The sequence below is a fragment of the Euphorbia lathyris genome, chromosome 1 (assembly GCF_963576675.1).
Source record: "Euphorbia lathyris chromosome 1, ddEupLath1.1, whole genome shotgun sequence".
Classification (NCBI taxonomy): Eukaryota; Viridiplantae; Streptophyta; class Magnoliopsida; order Malpighiales; family Euphorbiaceae; genus Euphorbia; species Euphorbia lathyris.
In genome coordinates, this window is record NC_088910.1 from 105,999,871 (window position 1) to 106,017,433 (window position 17,563).

Here is a 17,563-nt window from a genome sequence, read left to right on the forward strand (position 1 = left end):
AACCTTGTGAAGCTTATAGCAACTGGACAACAAAAATGGCAGTTGGACTTGACACTGGAGTCCCATGAGTTATCATTTTTTTATGCTTTTTGTTGTATAGGTACGAAATGATTAGCTTGCTCTGGTTTGACTTGAATATACATATGATCTCTGATTAGCATGCTCTTATACAAGTCACATGTACACGTGGACTGTTATGTTATGACTTGAATATGTATGAACTGATTAAGCTTGCTCTGATTTGATTTGCATTAGATGTCTAAATCAAATTAAGCATGAATAGGCATGAACTGATTAGCATGTATGCATAAGTTAAACAAACAATTTAAACTAATTAAGCTTGTTGTTTGTTTGACATATATGCATAAGTTAGACCAACAAGTTAGGTATGAATATGTATGAACTGATTATTATGATATGGTTTCACTTGCATCAGATGTCTACTTTGTATCTCAAAATGACAGAACAAGTTATTCGTTACAAAAAACGACATATATGCACAAGTTAGACAAACAAGTTAGGCATGAATAGGTATGAACTGATTAGCATGATCTGGTTTCACTTGCATATACATATGATCTCTTATTAGCATGCTCTATACAAGGCACATGTAGATGCAGAGTGTTATGTTATGACTTAAATAGGCATGGATAAGTATGAACTGATTATCATGCTACGGTTTCACTTCATTAGATGTCTACTTTGTATCTCAAAATGACAGAACAAGTTGTTAATTACAGAATACGACATATATGCACAAGTTAGACAAACAAGTTAGGCATGAATAGGTATGAACTGATTAGCATGATATGCGCCTTATCTAGCTCGTGTATCACACACACCAAATTTAGACTTATCAAAACCGCCATGATTTTCTTTTCTGTTTCAGTAAAATTACCTTTTCAGTCCGGAGCCTTAACCAATCGTGGCTGTATCCAGACAAAGGTAATATACCCGCTAGTGATTTAGATGCATCCACATTAACTTATTTTAGTTGCAAGTCACTCTTTTTCTATGACCATTAGGGATGCTCTTATATCTCTCATGTTTCTTGTTATTTTTTCTTTTCATTTTTTATTTTCATTTTGTTTGGAATTCATGTCTTATCGGATTTCTTTTTTCGTTTGATTTTCATATGGTATCCATAATTTTTTATGCAATAAGCTGCAAAAATACCTATTGGCAATAAAGAACAATTTTATTGCTAACATCATAAATTTGTACCCTCAAACGTTTATAAGTTGGACCAACCTTACTCGTTACTTACAATTATATTTTATATAGTCATGATTCTCGTTATCTCCACTTTGTGTGCTATGCTCATCACCAACATATCAAAAAATTATAGAACATTCAAAAAAAAATATCTCATGTGTACCAAAAATTATTATAAACACCGGAGTAAAACCCATCAACAAGCTAACACCACGATGATAAATCATCAAGCGATTTCAACCCCTTTAGCAAAATGAGATCAAGCGAGCAAAACGTCGATGAGAATTCACCGTAGCCGATGTGAGTGTAAACAGAGGGGCAATTGTCCGAAACACCACTGAAGGCATGGATAGTAAAATCATCCATTCGCCCAGGAATCCTAGCGTCCTATATACCGAATGAAAAACCCAATATTTTGTGATGTGTCTACCACACATGTTATCATACCAATGTAATGTAACACTTTACTAATGTCTCCAGGACCAGGTGGTTACAGAGGTATTCCACCCTTACATTAGTGTTATTCAATTTTTGTATTCCATCTGAACGGTAAAGACTGAAAAATGAGACAGAATTCAGGCGGGTATTCCCTCTCAGTTCTTACACATAAATTAAATATAATGGAGTATTAAAGTTTCGATTCGAAAATCTTCCTGCACCTTCCCTTCCCTCCCTCTGTAGGTAGAATGAGTGAGAGATGAAATAAATTCTCACATTGAATGCACCCAACAACCATAAAGCTATGGAATTCAATTCTCAAGCAGCACCTCACAAATGGTCCCATGTCTTTTGTAAGTTTTACTTACTTCATTGGCTTTTCCTTTTTGAATTAGCTTCCATTCCAACATCTCTCTCTTTCTCTCTCTCTATCAATTCAATTATAAAGAACCCATTTGAAGGCATTATTTCCTCTCCTCCTCCTCCTCCACCTCCTCCTCTCCCTTTGTTTGTAATTGGGTATTTAAAGCAGTTTGTTTGTGTGAATTGTATGATGCCCTTTAATTATATCATGAATTCCATGTGAGAGTTTGGTGTTTATGAGTTAATGATGAATAGTAAAAATGTGGATGATGTTCATACTCTTATGAAGAGAGAGAATGGAAGTAATTATTCTTTTCCACCTCCACTCCATCACAGACGTTCTAGGAGGTTTGTAATCAATCAAAGCTTCTCTTTCTTTGTTGTTATTTGGTTTTATGCTTGTGAATGCTGTGTTTGTTCAAAGTAGGAAAGCATAGATTAATATATGTGAAGATCTAGTTAGTTTATTCTCTAACATAATTGTTAGATATCCCATATTACTTAATTAGAGAGCTATATATGACTTCTTATTTAGGTAAGTCAATCATCCAGGGATGAATTAGGCCTTTGTTTACATTGTATTCAGCCTTTGTATCCGATGTCGGGTCACTCATGGCTATTTGCTTGGTTCCGATGGTTCTTTTGAGGTATCTTTTGGATGAGTTAGTCTTTTGCATCAGTTTCCTTTCTTTGACATGTATTTTGTGGCAGGTTGTACTGCATTTTTCTTTTCTTGATTCCTTTTCTGTGGCTTCTGATTTGAGTGGTATACTTTTTCTCTCTATTTATGTATAAGTTTTAGAGAGAATCTTTAAAAGTAATTTATAAAATTAACTAGTGTTTTCAGTTGTTCAGATTTTACTATATAGAAGTTGATAATAACAAGATTGGCAGCATCAAGATAGATGCTATCATTTTACCTCTTATTCTTATAAAATTGGCAACTTCTCTTTGGAAAAAAAAAACAAAAATACTTCTTCATTTTGAAGTAAGAGATATGATGATATGATTTATGGAATTCTAGCTCATAGCTCCAATTTGGCTAGCTGAAGACACTTATTCATAAGCAACCTCTCTGGGCACTTCTCCGGAAACATTTTCGAGAAGTTTGAAACTTGGTTGCAACTTCAACTGTTGCACTGTTCGCAAAGAGATATATTTTGTTCACAAACCTGTGGCGATCCAGTCTTGACGGGTGGTGCCGGTATGTAAGCCTTGAGTAAGGAGCCTCTCTAAAAGATGGTGATTGGAATAGGAACGAACTGAATCCCATATTGAAAATGGAGAGAGAATGGCTGAGCTATATTAGTAAGATGTGTTTTGGCCTGTTACACAACTGGCCCTGAACTCACCCGGTGATAAATGGCTCAGTTGCAACATAGTTCTTTCCCTTTGCTTGTTGCACAGTTCATTCACAATTCCATAGTCTTGTAATATGAAGTTATTTCCACATTTGTGATTCTTTATTGCAAAAATGGTTATATATATTGCAAATTTGAAATTAATCTTGATGTTTTCTTGACCCTCTGGCTGTACTTTATCCTTTTCAGTGCATCTGAAAAGAAATTGGTGGTTTCAAGAGATGGAATTTCGCATTCAGTAAAGAAGGAGCATAATGGGAAACATGTGAGACTGCAACTTTCCTTCTATGTTGGATTCTTCAAATTTCTTTTTCCTTTATACTCAAAATTCATGCCTGGTTTACAGATGCCAGCAAGGCTTAATAGGACACAAAGTCCTCTTCGTGGCTATCCTGCTCATTCTGGGAATAATGCTTCATCAAACCATAGAGCCTCCTTAGAAAATGATGTATGCACCCAAACTGTTTTTCTATCTCTACTGTATTATTCTGATTTTGACTTACAAAAAGGACTTAAATGCAGATAGAGCTACTGCAATTACAGTTGCAGCAAGAGAAGTCTATGCGCATGGTGCTCGAGAGAGCAATGGGCCGAGCTTCTAGTACTTTATCTCCTGGACATAGGCATTTTGCTACTCAGGTAACTGATATAAGTAAATCCGATTAATCGGTTCAAAGCTGTTGCATACACTAAAATTTAAACTCGATATCTCTAGCTTAACCTATTTCAAGTCCTTTAACTTAGTTCTCAGGATTTTACTTTTGAGTCCAGAAATGAGCATAATTTGGTATGAGCCTAATTATCCTATTAACAGCAGTATACTAGTTGGCTTCTGAACTTGCCACATTAGTTTATGGGTTTAGCCTTTGACCTTTTATTTAATAACATTGAGAGCCTTGGCTATTTGATGCCATTGAGCCCCTGATCTTGATGAACTATATAAATTAGGTGTTAATAATTTGGGTAAATAATTTATTAGTCTCTACATTTTTAGCTAACATACTGTTTAGTCCTTGTATTTTTAATAATACACTGTTTAGTCCTTAATTTTTGCTTAATTCAAAAGTTTAGTCTCTTATAGAGGGTCTAAACTGTTGAATGATTCAAATATTTGAGTGACTAAACTGTTGAATATAATGACTAAACAGTGTATTACTAAAATACGAGTAGTAAACAATGTGTCAAGTAAAAATGTAGGGACTGATAAATTATTTACCCTAATAATTTTGCTAAAGTCAAATGCCAAATGTTAAAGAATAACATCAAGTAATGACGTAATCATATTCGTTAAGGTGACATGCACAGATGACGTGGTGAGTCGGGTGTAATGATAAATTTTTCCCAAAAATGTGATTTTAACTGTAGTCTTTTTAGCTTAGAATTGGCATACGCGTAATAAAGCCTAGTTTTACTTGCAAATTGTTGGTTGATGACAGACAAAAGAGTTGATTTCGGAGATTGAGCTACTGGAAGAAGAGGTTGCTAACAGGGAGCAGCATGTGCTATCTTTATACAGGAACATATTTGAAAAGAGTGTAACTCGAGCTTCTTCTGAGCAGAACTCAAATGTGGCTTCTCCTGCCCGCGGTGCAAAGCATACATCAAGAAAACATCCAAGTGTCATTTCGACTGCTTTCTGCTCCTCAAAGAACTTCCCTTTCAGACCTTTGCAAGCCCTGGTTTCCATCGCTGGCTCTGGGAAGAAATCCTTCAAGCCTACTGATGCTCCATTATTCATTGGAAAAGCCGACCTTCATTTTGAGAAGGCTTGTCTTGACCAGATTAAGGTATCAATTTTATGCCAACATTTCACTGTTGTCGCACAAAAGATCGAAAATTCATCCAAGAAAACTCATAAAAGAATTCATATCAGTGCTATTAAAGTTATATAAACTCCACTTCTCGACCAATAACAAGTGGAAAAGCAATCATTTCTCATCTCTCAAATTAACAAGAATGACAAGTCATCTAATTCAAATTCAGATTACAGATTGTTTGGACTAAAGTGTAGAGTTTATGGCTTTAATCTTCTATAAATTGACCTTTCAGATCATAGTGTAACATTTCCATAAATTTGATGAAGTTTATATGCAGTATAGTACTGATTTCATCTCAAGTTTCAACCCTTTTGTGTATGTTATTTGTTAGGCTTATGAAAAGATTAAACCAGGCATGGATGAGAAAACTTCAATGGTGAGAACTCTGAAAGATCATCTGTATCAGTGCCCAGTAAAATTGTCGGAAGATATGGTGAGGGGCATGGCTGCAGTATATTGCTGGCTCCGCAGCACAGCATCTGGGAAAAACAGATCACCTGTATTGTCAAGGTCATCCACCAATGTTGTACGAATTCCCCGCCGCGGAGAGGATCAAGAATGGTCTTGCAAATCCATATCCTGGATTTCAACTGATAAAAACCATTTCTCTCGTGCATCTTTTGCCATCAATAACTATAGGTACATTACATTTTCAATCCATGCTATTCCATTTTGGTAAGTATATGACAACTTGCATTTTTATAATATATTGTTAAATTCAGGGTTCTAGTTGAGCAACTGGAAAGAGTAACATTCAATCAGATGGAAAACAATGCACGAATCGCGTTCTGGATCAACGTGTACAATTCCCTTATCATGCATGTATGTAGCGATATGTACTTCATATTTTTTTATTTTCAGTTTGCATATAGGTAAGAGATTGTTGAATTTTGTTGATAGGCATATCTAGCGTATGGAATACCCCACAGCTCTCTGAGGAGGTTAGCCTTGTTTCATAAGGTACTTCCCTTCCCATCCTTTCTCTTCATCTAAAAACTAATGTAGAACCCACAAATTAGTTCAAAATGGCATGTCTTATTTTGTATTAATTTGTGTTCTATGAGCCAAGTTGAAGGTGCACAGAAGATTTTGTGGTCAATGTGTGTGGGGATATTCTTTGTTTTTTGGATAATTTCTTCATCTGGAAATGAGAAGTGATTGATGGGCATCCATCCATGTGTAGTGCAGGCTGCTTATAACATTGGTGGTCACATAATTAGTGCAAACGCAATAGAGCAGTCAATATTTTGCCTCCGAACACACCGAGTTGGGAAGGTACTTTACTCTAATCCTATTGCAAAATGCTTTCTTTTATTCAATTAACAGCATGATATGCATAGAATTCAAATATTAAGGGTGATTCATTGCATAAGTTATTCCCAGTTTAGTAATATTCTGTAATCAGATTATATTTCTTGATTAGCTATTAATCTAATGTACCGGATACACCCTATGCGCACACATATGATATGCATAACATTCTATAATTGCTAAACTTTGGGCTTGGTTCTGTAAAAAATTAATGCAGTGGCTTGAGACTATCCTCTCCACTGCTTTGAGGAAAAAATCTGGTGACGGAAGACAACTCATCGGTTCAAAGTTTCGACTTTTAGATGCCCAACCGCTGGTCTGCTTTGCGCTCTGTACTGGAGCCTTTTCTGATCCTGTGGTAATTCCTCCTCTCCATTTCTTTACAATGATTGTAGTTTGTGTACATGATATCTTAAACACCAACAACAACAACAACAAAGCCTTAGTCCCGAAATGATTCGGGGTCGGCTAACATGAACCATCATATAAAACCGTGAAAATCAAGTCGTGTCAGCGACACAGATTCGCTCCCTCCACTCCGTCCTATCCACTACCATATTTTCCTCAATTCCCAATAAACTCATATCACTCTCGATCACCCTCCTCCAAGTTTGCTTAGGTCTTCCCCTACCCCTCACCACTACATCTCTTTGCCACTCTTCGGTTCTCCTAACCGGCGCATCAAGCCCTCTACGTCTCACATGGCCAAACCACCTTAGTCGGTTTTCTCTCATTTTATTCTCAATAGATGTGACCCCTACTTTTGTCCTAATTATTTCATTACGCACCCGGTCCTTTCTCGTGTGACCACACATCCATCTCAACATACGCATCTAAACACCAGCGAGAAATAATTGCTGACACAAATGATTTGAACAACGCTCTTTTAACTAAGTTTGATGTTTATAGCTAACTTTTATGGTAACTAGAGACGTAAAATGTGTACAATTATGATGGATCAAACTAATAGCTTCTTGTGATTTGCATATTGGTAGCTAAAAGTATACACAGCATCTGGTGTTAAAGAGGAATTGGAGTCTGCAAAAAGAGAGTTTCTTGAGGCAAATGTAGTAGTAAACAAGTCAAAGAAAGTTTTTCTACCCAAATTGATAGAAAGATATGCAAAGGAAGCCTCTATAAGTTCAGATGATCTTCTCAAGTGGGTTACAGAAAATGTTGTTGAGAAGAAACTCCATGATTCAATTGTGAAATGCATGGATCATAAAAAGGCGTCTCAGATTATAGAATGGTTACCTTACAGTTCAAAGTTCCAGTATGCATTCTCAAAAGAGCTAACAGAGAAGCCTAGATGGATATGATATGACCTCCTTCTAAATGCCTTATTCAAAAGGGAAAACACTTTAAGGAGCAGAGGGAAATTAAATTATGAATGCTTCTTTGTGCATATGAACTTTGCCAATTTTAGATACAACTTTGTTGTCCATGAACCTATAGTTTTAACTTTCAAATTAAATTAGCCGTTGTAACATAATTTTAACATCTTCTGTCTAATTGTAGAATGTGGCTGCAGACAGTCATGTTTTTTATGTATTTGTATACCAATTTAAGCTGTTAATCTACATCATACAGACTCTCTTATTTTCTTTTCTTCTCTCTTACGCATGGCTGGCCTCTCAACTCAAGGTAGACTTTCTTTAGGTAGACCTTACTTTCTTTGAAACCAGATATAAAAGTTTCTAAACTTTGTTCTTTATTAATACAAAGCACCTTATAAAAGCAAACGACGATACGAGATGTAAAATTCTAAAAATGTAGTTTTCCCATGAAATCATTATTTTTTATTTTCCAAATCATCTTTTTCTGAAATTTCTCTTTCTATATAGTTACTTTCTCGCCTCTAATCAAATAACATGTAAACAACCTCAAACTTATAAGATTCAAGAAAAACTGTATATTAGGGTCATGATTGTAATTTACCCTCTCTTTTTCATTGTGCCTCAGAATGTTAACTTTCTTCAAGTGCCTAGGAAAGGAAATTCCAATAAGTTTCTAGTTTTGATATTGATTTTTCTTTGATTTCAAATGTATAATGATATCATTTGAAGAACTTATTTTGGAAGTTTGTTATTGAAGCAGAACTGCAGAAGAGATGAGAATTAAATGCATAATCAATGACCCACTCCAAGAGCTATAAATGTAATGACCACATCCTTCCTTTGTTGTAAACAGAGTAAACCATACTTGGCTTATGATTATCACCTCAGGATGGAAGCAACCATACAGCACTTTTTTCCTTCATTAAAGACATCCTAAAACAGCATCACATACATTTTAAACCGTTATAAGACAAGAGTTAAGAGGAAACAAACTTTCACATCTTCCTTCTACAATCTTATAGGTTACCTACCTAATCTGACAAAACTACAATGAAACAAGGAATGTTCCATCTATTGAGATCAAACAACACCATCATTTCCTACTATCAACAGCCAGTGGGACGGGAAGCAACATCAAACAACTACAAACATTCGTGTCATTTTGCATCTTCAGCACCATCACCACCAGAATTCCCTTGGCCATCACCACCTGATCCTCCTGTCTCAGAGGCATCCTGTTTGTTTCCGCTACGACCATCATTAGAACCCCCAGTTGCAGAGGGCCCACTGCCTCCAAGATTGGCCTCGGAATGCATGGGATGCATTCCATTATTGGCTCCCAAAGGTCTCATTCCCATTTGTCCTTGGAGGGCTGCTTGATGTAACTGCTGAGGGTCCTGTATTTGATGAGGATTATTGAATTGTAACGGCATCTTTGGAGGGAATATACCAGACTGCTGAGCCATTGCTGCTGCTGCTGCCGCCTGAGGATGTTGCATGTAATAGGCTCCTTGTTGCATCGCAGGATGTGGGGCCATCTGAAAGCATAGGTTTAAGATGAGCATGACGCGTAATAAGAATCAATGAATAAATCAACAACTACTACACACCTGAGGTGGCATGGTCGGTGTCGGTGGTTGTGCATCAGCAATCGCAGCTAAATACATCAAATTCTTTTGCAGCACGGCTTGATACCTAGAGGATCAAAATTTTATATGGACACTGCACAAATGTCGGATATGCAAACATGCACCAGACAAACAAATCTCAAACAACAGCTAGATCTCATTGCCCGGGAAAAAAAAAAGGACAGGGGCAAAACCAACCCCCATCCTACATCAAAAAGAAGTCATGAAGTTGCCTGCAAGCTAAACAAGTACATGAAATACTAGCTTCAAATACACCCTCAACTACACCCAGAACATATTTCAGATATACTAGCAACTGACTTAAATGAATATTATGATCATCATTAATCATTAGCATATAAGTGATTTTGAATAGCAAAATGATTGATGGTCCCTTCTGATGTAAAATAATTGAATATACTCCCAGAAATTTATGTATTGTTAATGGATCAACATGTGAACCAAGGTCTAAGCATTTGAAATGCAATTCCAAATATTCTTTTTTTTTTTTCAAATCATAATCTTATTATATTTGTTTATGCTCAATCATGGCAGTATTAATAACAATAATCAAACGCTAAATCATATGAGATAATGCATGTCAATAACACACTATTTACCATCTTTAAGTAATGGCAAGAACAGCTCAGTGGCCTAAATTGGAATCAGTTAACACCAAACCACATCATTTCTTCATTTTTCTTGTCGACAATGGAAAAAGAAAAGAAAAAAGAGGAAGAAGAAGAAGTTCCAAACAAAGGGAGTGCAACTCCAAGCCAAGTTACTGAAAGCAAGGTACAGAACCTAATATTAAAGCTCAGATTGGATATATCTTGATAAAGAGGTATCAAGAATAGTTGAAAACAAGCTTATCATGCTGATGGATAATGAATGCACAGCAGTCATCAAGAGGTAACTAGTGACACTTATATGCACTTATATCATGTGTCACTGGCTGTTTAGGAACATGTATACAAATTGAAGAAAACTCAAGAAGCATAGACTCGAGACATGATCATTAGACACACACACATACTCTCTCTCTCTCTCTCTCTCTCTCTCTCTGTGTATATACATATATTATTGTCTCTCCCTATGTTAATCTCTGCAAGTGAATGCTAACTCAAAAATAATATTGGACATGCTGGCCACCTTAGCATGCATTCTAAGTCTTCTTTTGTGTTCTCAGATAGCTTCCTCTTCACTATGTATAAAGCCCGGATTGCATAGGATTGCTTTTGTCTAGAAGAGTTTAGGTATACACAGTCATACAAACCCATCAGCAGAAGGAAACATGCAACTCCAGGATTTTAATAGGAACAATGTTCTCACACTTGAAACTGCAGGTATTCATTTTAACAGATTGACAAAAATTTGAACTGGCAATGGGGAAGTAGCGGTTCCAAACTACTGATATGGTCATGTTCTGAAGCAGCACTAAAATAAAATAAAAAAAATATGACATTCAACACAATTTCTAATTGGCAAGGGAAGGCTTGCCCCCAATACACCCTTGTGGTGGGACCCCTCCCCGGACCCTCGCTCAGCGGGGACGCGTAATGCGACCGGGCCGCCCTTTACCCTTCACAATACAGTACTTATAAAGCAAACAATGAAGACCTCACATTATGACCTAAAATACATAAAATTACACCTTAATATATAAGGTACATGCAGGATGGTGTGCACTCACTGCAAATACACACACAGAGAGAAAGAGAGAGAGAATACGGAACTTACTGGGCACATTCAGCGAGTTTTCCAAGGTTTTGATTATCCAAGATCGCCATAATCAACTTTTTATTTTCATCAAGATACTGCATCAAGCATTAAAGTTACAAAAATCAAGTTTTTATTTTCATCAAATTACTGCATCAGAAATAAATGTCATAAACATAAACTTTATGTACATCATTACATCATCTGCTCTAAACCTGATAGCTTTAATTGGCAAACAAGTTCACCAAAATGATTCTTGAAAATATAGACATAACCCAGTTTTCATTTCTCAATGCTCAGCATAAATGGATGTTACTACTCATGTTTTCTCTTTATGTTTAATTAACTTGCAAGCTTGGTTGAAGGCAGATAGATTATGAATAACCTAAGAGTAAGAGTGTCAGAATAATAGTATACAGATAATGTGGCATTCATTCACTATAAATTAGAGTTATTTAAACCTTATTGGTTGCAAAATGGATAAATTTTAATATTGCAAATACTTATGAATATAGAACAACTAAGCTAGTGAATCACCAGGAATTTCATGAAGATGCTACATATTTGGACCAAATATATGTGCATCTATACTAGAGAATTATGATTGACAAGGGAAAATAAATTTCCTTTCTTCAAATAAACAATAAAGTTAACTTCCTTGGGATCAAAATTGTAACCTTTTACTTCCATATGGTAAAACTTCAATTACAGATTAACCAGTTTGTCCTATATAACAAGCTGTAACGTCTTTTTACTAATTACTGCCAACCATTTATTTAAGGGGAGAAATAAAAAAACAAACCAAAACCTAAAAGCTGAATGCATCAAATAGCCAAATCTAGTTTATCAATCTTAAGCTATTATTAATTAGATCCTCTTCTTAAGAATTGTCAAAGTATGTCCGTCCATAAAGTTCGCAACTATTATCATGGTTCTGATTAATCAACTGAATAAGCATGCCAATTTAGCATAAAGGCATAAAATTTTATTATTACTTTGATTCCTGTGACAACTTTATCACCATAGAAATAGGTTTAACTTTGTTTTAAAAAAAACATAGAATTCCCCTGGAATAATAGAAGGATAAAAAAGACTCACAGTATGATATTAAATGATAAAACATCATAAACAAAATGTTGCGAAATGTATCTTCAATTGGAGAAAAACAAGTAAGAGCATCACTGGGTTGCAATCCAAGTAACTTTTTATTCATCAATACATCAGTTACTAGCAAGCAAAAGTTAGTTATCTGGACAACATATTTGTTCAAATACCCAAATCGTAAGCATTGGCGCAACGGTAAAAACATTGTTGCCGTGTGACCTGAGGTCACGGGTTCGAGTCTTAGGAGCGGCCTCTTGCCAATTAAATTGGCAAGGGAAGGCTTGCCCCCAATACACCCTTGTGGTGGGACCCCTCCCCCGACCCTCGCTCAGCGGGGACGCGTAATGCGACCGGGCCGCCCTTTTTTACCCAAATCGTAAGCATTATAAGACCCAGTCTTTGACTAACACAAAACCCCAAGTAACCATATCCTCATCCATGCACACATTAAGCAATAAATGACTACAGAAATGCAATAAGGTAAACCTTTTGGATTTGCTCAGTGGTTATGTTTGCTGGTGGATATGAAGGCATCATAGGCATCATCTGCGGTTGCTGCTGCATCTTGTGATCCTCGGTTTGCTTTGCTTTAGACAAAGCCTAAACCTATAGTCAAAAATTCCCCAAATGGAGTTCAAAAACAGAAAATGGGCACACAAAAAAAATAAATGCAAGTATCAGAACATACATACCGATTTAAAGATAGGGAAAAGCAGAGACCTTTGCATGGTTTTTATAAGAGGTGTTTAAGTTTAATTAATTAACATCGAGTGGAATTTAAGACAGAAGTAACGTGTTGTATAAATTCTTTATTCACCAAAAAAACAAAGGTGATGCTTTTAATTTGATAAATGTTACTAAGGTGTTATCCTTCTATTCACCAAAAAACAACGATGTTTAAGTTTGATAAATGCTATTAATGATCAGATAACCCGACCATTAATAAAGCCCAGTCCGTTATTCATCACGAATAATTCTCCTAGGCAGCAACAACAGCTTACCTTTTCAAGAATTGAAGGTTGAGAAATAGAGCTAAGTTGTTGGCTACCTGCTGAAGAGATGAACGCAACACTAGTCCATCGGCGAACAGAGAAGATCGGCGGCAAGACACAAAGAGGGTCAGAGAAAAAAGAGATGCGGACAGAGACAGAACCAGTGAGTAACAAACGGCGAGAATAACGGTGAAAACAGAAGAGCGGAGGCCGGCGAGTGTGAGGGAGAAGAATAATCAGAAAAGTTAGGGAGGGTATGGTTTACTTGGGCGGCTGCTAGGGTTGAGTAGAAGGGGGAAGTTGCATGTGATGAAAAAGATTGGGAATAAATGGTCAAATTCGCCCATAAATTAGTATGAATAATCAATTTAGCCCAAATGAATTTTTGGGTATTAATTCAATCCATTTTAATAGTGAAGTAATCGAATCTAATCAACCTATTTTGAAAGTATAATATATTATTGATACATCAACTTTGTTATGTTTATATTTTGATACCTAAAAATTCATTTTTATACGTAAAATATATTAAAACCGTACTAACAAAAGAAATCTCTAAAAAAAACCCTCAAAATAGGAGTATAGGTTACGAACAACTAATTCTCACAGTAGCTCTTCGAAATAGGGGCAAAAACATCACTAAATCTCTCAAAATAGTGTTACTGCATCGATATTATGCAATGTTATATAAAAAATTTTGTACTCATGAATATTGTAGCAAAAAATAATATGTGCATATAATATTGTTTGAATTTTGTATATTTTAGTTTTTACTAAAAAAAATCACTTTAATTGGAAGACTTTTAGCATGAAATAGGTTTCACGTACAAAATAGCACCAAATAGGTTTAATGTTTAAAAAATGTACCAATTTAGGCCTCGATAACAGAACGTGACACGTTATATATATTACTTCGTTAAGTTCTATCAATTGTACGTGGAAAGAGGAATCATAACTTAACGGATTAATATGAATGACGTGTTACGTGCCGTTATCAATGCCTAAATCTGTACCTTTTTTAACGTTAAATCTATATTGGTGATATTTTGTATGTGGAGCCTAAATTGATATTTTCTCAAAAATATAGACCTGTTTTGATACTTTATCCCTTTTATTTATAAAAAGAACATACTCGATAGAATTAATTAAATTTAAAATTTTAATTCTATTAAATTGTTTTTTAAAATTGTTTTTTACTAATGACATAATTATATTAAGTGACAAAATGTGAAAAAATAAATAGAGGTGAAAACCGGTGGTGAAGCTCTTAGCCTAGTGGTTGAGAGCTTACCTATGCCTTGGGAGGTCATGGGTTCGAATCACATCCGGGTCTGGTGGGGATACAAAATAAAATAAATCTTTAAAATCCCTCAAAATAGGAGTATGGGCAAGAACAATTCATTATGGTAGAAACTCTTCGAAATAGATACAAAAAAAACCTTCATTAAACCCCTCAAAATAATATTGGTACATTTTTTTTTTTGGTAGGAAATGAAAGAAAAAAAACAAACAAACAAAACAACTCAACCCGGGATCAGCCTAGGAAAACTGACCCCCACCACATCCTCCAAGATCAAAGAAGAAATGAAGCCCGGTGGAGAAGAAAAGGTAGAAAGACCCAACAAACCAGAGTGCCCTTCCATTGCAAGACGGTCCGCGACGCGGTTCTGCTCCCTATAAATATGAACAAACTTAATAGACTCAAAGGAGGACCCAATCCTTTTAATGCCTTTAATAATATTCAAACTATTCCGGCAAACAGATTTGCCCTCAGAAATCATTTTAACCGCTTCTTGGTTATCTGACTCAACCAGAAGCTTCTTCACCCCTAGATCCTTAGCCACCTTCAGGCCAGAGAGAATCCCCCAAAGCTCTGCAGAAAAGGAAGAACCAATACCCAAATTCTGAGAGAAGCCAGAAACCCACCTGCCTCCATCGTCTCTAAGGACCCCTCCTGCAGCAATTCTCCCGTCTCTCAGACAAGAACCATCAGTGTTGAGCTTAACCACACCTTCACTCGGCCTACACCAGCCTAAAAGATTGACCTCCTTCATCTGAACCACCCTAGCTAAGGGGTCCTCACCAAAACTCTCAACCCAGGTACTAATCTGCTTAGAAAATAAATCAAGGACATTTGGCATAGAAACCACTCCTCCTCCAAAGATCTCCTCGTTCCGCCACCTCCAAATCTGATGGCACACCGCCACAAAAAGAAGAACACCTTGATTCCCAGGCAGAAGAATCCCATTAATACCATCAACAAACAAATTATTTTCAGACTGGGCTAAAAATGAAGGAAGCACATCCCTAGGGAGAATTCTTCTCCAAACCTCTAAACTTTTCTCACAATCCCTGAGAGCATGGCACAACATCTCCTCAAACCCTCTGCATCTGCCACAGGCTCCAGAATCCACCAGGTGCCTCCTTTTTCTATCCGAGTTAGTAAGCAACCTATTCCTAGCCCCAAGCCACATGAAGCTCCTAATGCGGTATGGTACTTTCAAGCCCTAAATCGTCTTCCACTCCCCTGGGGAAGAAGAATCCAAACCCTGATAGAATGCCTGAAAAGCAGATTTACACGAATAGGCCCCATTATTTGTCAGCGTCCAACAGTAACTATCCTGATCCTCAATTTGATTACTAATGTGAACCTCTCTAATAGAAAGGAGCGATTCCAGACTGAGGTAAGAATCAAATTTATCCCAAATCCACTCACCCTCAGAATCCACAACATCAGCAATCCTCCAGTCCTGAACGTCCAACGGAGGCAAGGAAGTACAAACCTCTAATAAAGGCTTCTTACCTACCTAAATATCCTTCCAGAAACTGATGGACCTGCCATTACCCACATTCCACCCAATCCCAGAACAAAATTCAGTAAACACAACACTAATGCCTTTCCAAAGAAAGGAACAATTAACCACTCTCTCCTTAGCCCCCCCCCCCCCCCCCCCAACACCTTATCCTTCCGGTACTTCCCGCATAAGAGCTGGACCCAAAGAGCTGTAGGACACTGCCACATTCGCCACAGGAGTTTCATTAATAAGACTTTATTATTATCTTTAGCTTTCCTAATGCCCAGACCTCCTGAATCTTTAGGCTGACAAACCTCACTCCAAGGCACAAGATGGATCTTTCTCCCCTAAATAATATTGGTACATTAATATTCTTTACTGGCGCATAAAATAATGCGTTGATGCCAAAGCGTTTTACGGATGCGCATAATATAATAGTTTTTAAGTATAAAAATAGATTTTAAATTCATAACCAAAGATTCCTTTAGGCTAAATTAACCCTTCGTACCCAAAGATTTCTCAGTTTGAGATTCGTTAGGCACTCTTTAAGTGGATCCTTTCCCAATGATGTGACTCAAACTCGAAACCTAACTTAAGCAACTTGAAGCCTTTAACCACTCAAACCCTAATTGGTTGTTGGGCTATTAAGTTGATAAGTTCAACTCAAAATCTATTTCCTAAACATGCCATGTCACCATTAGCTAAATTAAGGTCTAAAAAAACTCACAAAAAATTCATACAACACCATCACTAAAATTTAACACAACAATATATTGAATTAATTTATATTGACCTTCTTTTTATATTCTTGAAACATCTTTATCTTATTGACTTTTAATTTCATCTTCAATCAATTAATAAATTGATATTAATTTTATATATATATAAAATCTATATCTATCTATATAAAAGCATAAACGATTCTTAAAAAAACAGAAACCAATAGTATATTTAAGATTAACATATAGGATTTTTTATGATGTGTCAAAATATAAAAAAATCTCAATTTATATAATTTGTTTTCCTCTATTCTTTCATATTTAACAACATCCAAAAATTACCTTAGGGCGAAACCTAAGGAATCAATGGATACTGTGAAATGAGACACAAATGTGAAATATAATAAAACACTCTTATTGATTATGATATTGTTTACATGTATTTATACTATTATTTACAATATCTATTTACGATTCTACCCTTTATATGTTTATGTAATTATATTAATACCCCCTCCTCAAACTGGAGGCTGTGAGGAAACGAGACCCAGTTTGGGAAGAAAAAAAATGAAGCGCCGCTGCGGGTAAAGGTTTTGTAAGTAAATCAGCGAGTTGAAGTTTGGTAGAAATATGTGAGGTAGAAAGAAAACCATAAGTAATGTGTTCACGAACAAGATGACAATCAATATCCAAGTGTTTGATTTGTTCACGAAAGACCAGATTAGAAGCAATGTGAATAGCGGCTTGACCATCACAATGTAGTT

General features: G+C 36.1%; 2 protein-coding genes across 6 annotated transcripts; one reads left to right on the top strand and one right to left on the bottom strand.

The window, feature by feature from the left end:
• The first annotated feature begins 1,447 nt into the window (after positions 1-1,447).
• Positions 1,448-8,097, top strand: LOC136210505 (uncharacterized). Of its 4 annotated transcripts, none has more exons than XM_066001778.1 (11): positions 1,448-2,006; positions 3,567-3,642; positions 3,724-3,825; positions 3,900-4,016; positions 4,814-5,164; positions 5,526-5,833; positions 5,917-6,016; positions 6,095-6,154; positions 6,383-6,469; positions 6,723-6,863; positions 7,501-8,097. In XM_066001778.1, the coding sequence occupies exons 1-11, from the start codon at positions 1,990-1,992 to the stop codon at positions 7,822-7,824; spliced, it is 1,683 nt and encodes a 560-aa protein (XP_065857850.1). In that variant the 5' UTR covers positions 1,448-1,989; the 3' UTR covers positions 7,825-8,097. The 4 variants fall into 4 exon arrangements, with proteins under 4 accessions (XP_065857850.1, XP_065857848.1, XP_065857851.1 ...); XM_066001776.1 differs by lacking the exon at positions 1,448-2,006 and adding an exon at positions 2,050-2,364; XM_066001779.1 differs by lacking the exon at positions 1,448-2,006 and adding an exon at positions 2,650-3,220.
• Positions 8,098-8,732: 635 nt separating this feature from the next.
• Positions 8,733-13,608, bottom strand: LOC136210506 (GRF1-interacting factor 2-like). Of its 2 annotated transcripts, none has more exons than XM_066001781.1 (5): positions 13,342-13,608; positions 12,780-12,899; positions 11,211-11,287; positions 9,453-9,537; positions 8,733-9,380 (listed from the first exon to the last, which is right to left on the bottom strand). In XM_066001781.1, the coding sequence occupies exons 2-5, from the start codon at positions 12,855-12,857 to the stop codon at positions 9,000-9,002; spliced, it is 621 nt and encodes a 206-aa protein (XP_065857853.1). In that variant the 5' UTR covers positions 12,858-12,899; positions 13,342-13,608; the 3' UTR covers positions 8,733-8,999. The 2 variants fall into 2 exon arrangements, with proteins under 2 accessions (XP_065857853.1, XP_065857852.1); XM_066001780.1 differs by having other exon boundaries at positions 13,295-13,608.
• Between the last annotated feature and the right edge of the window lie 3,955 nt (positions 13,609-17,563).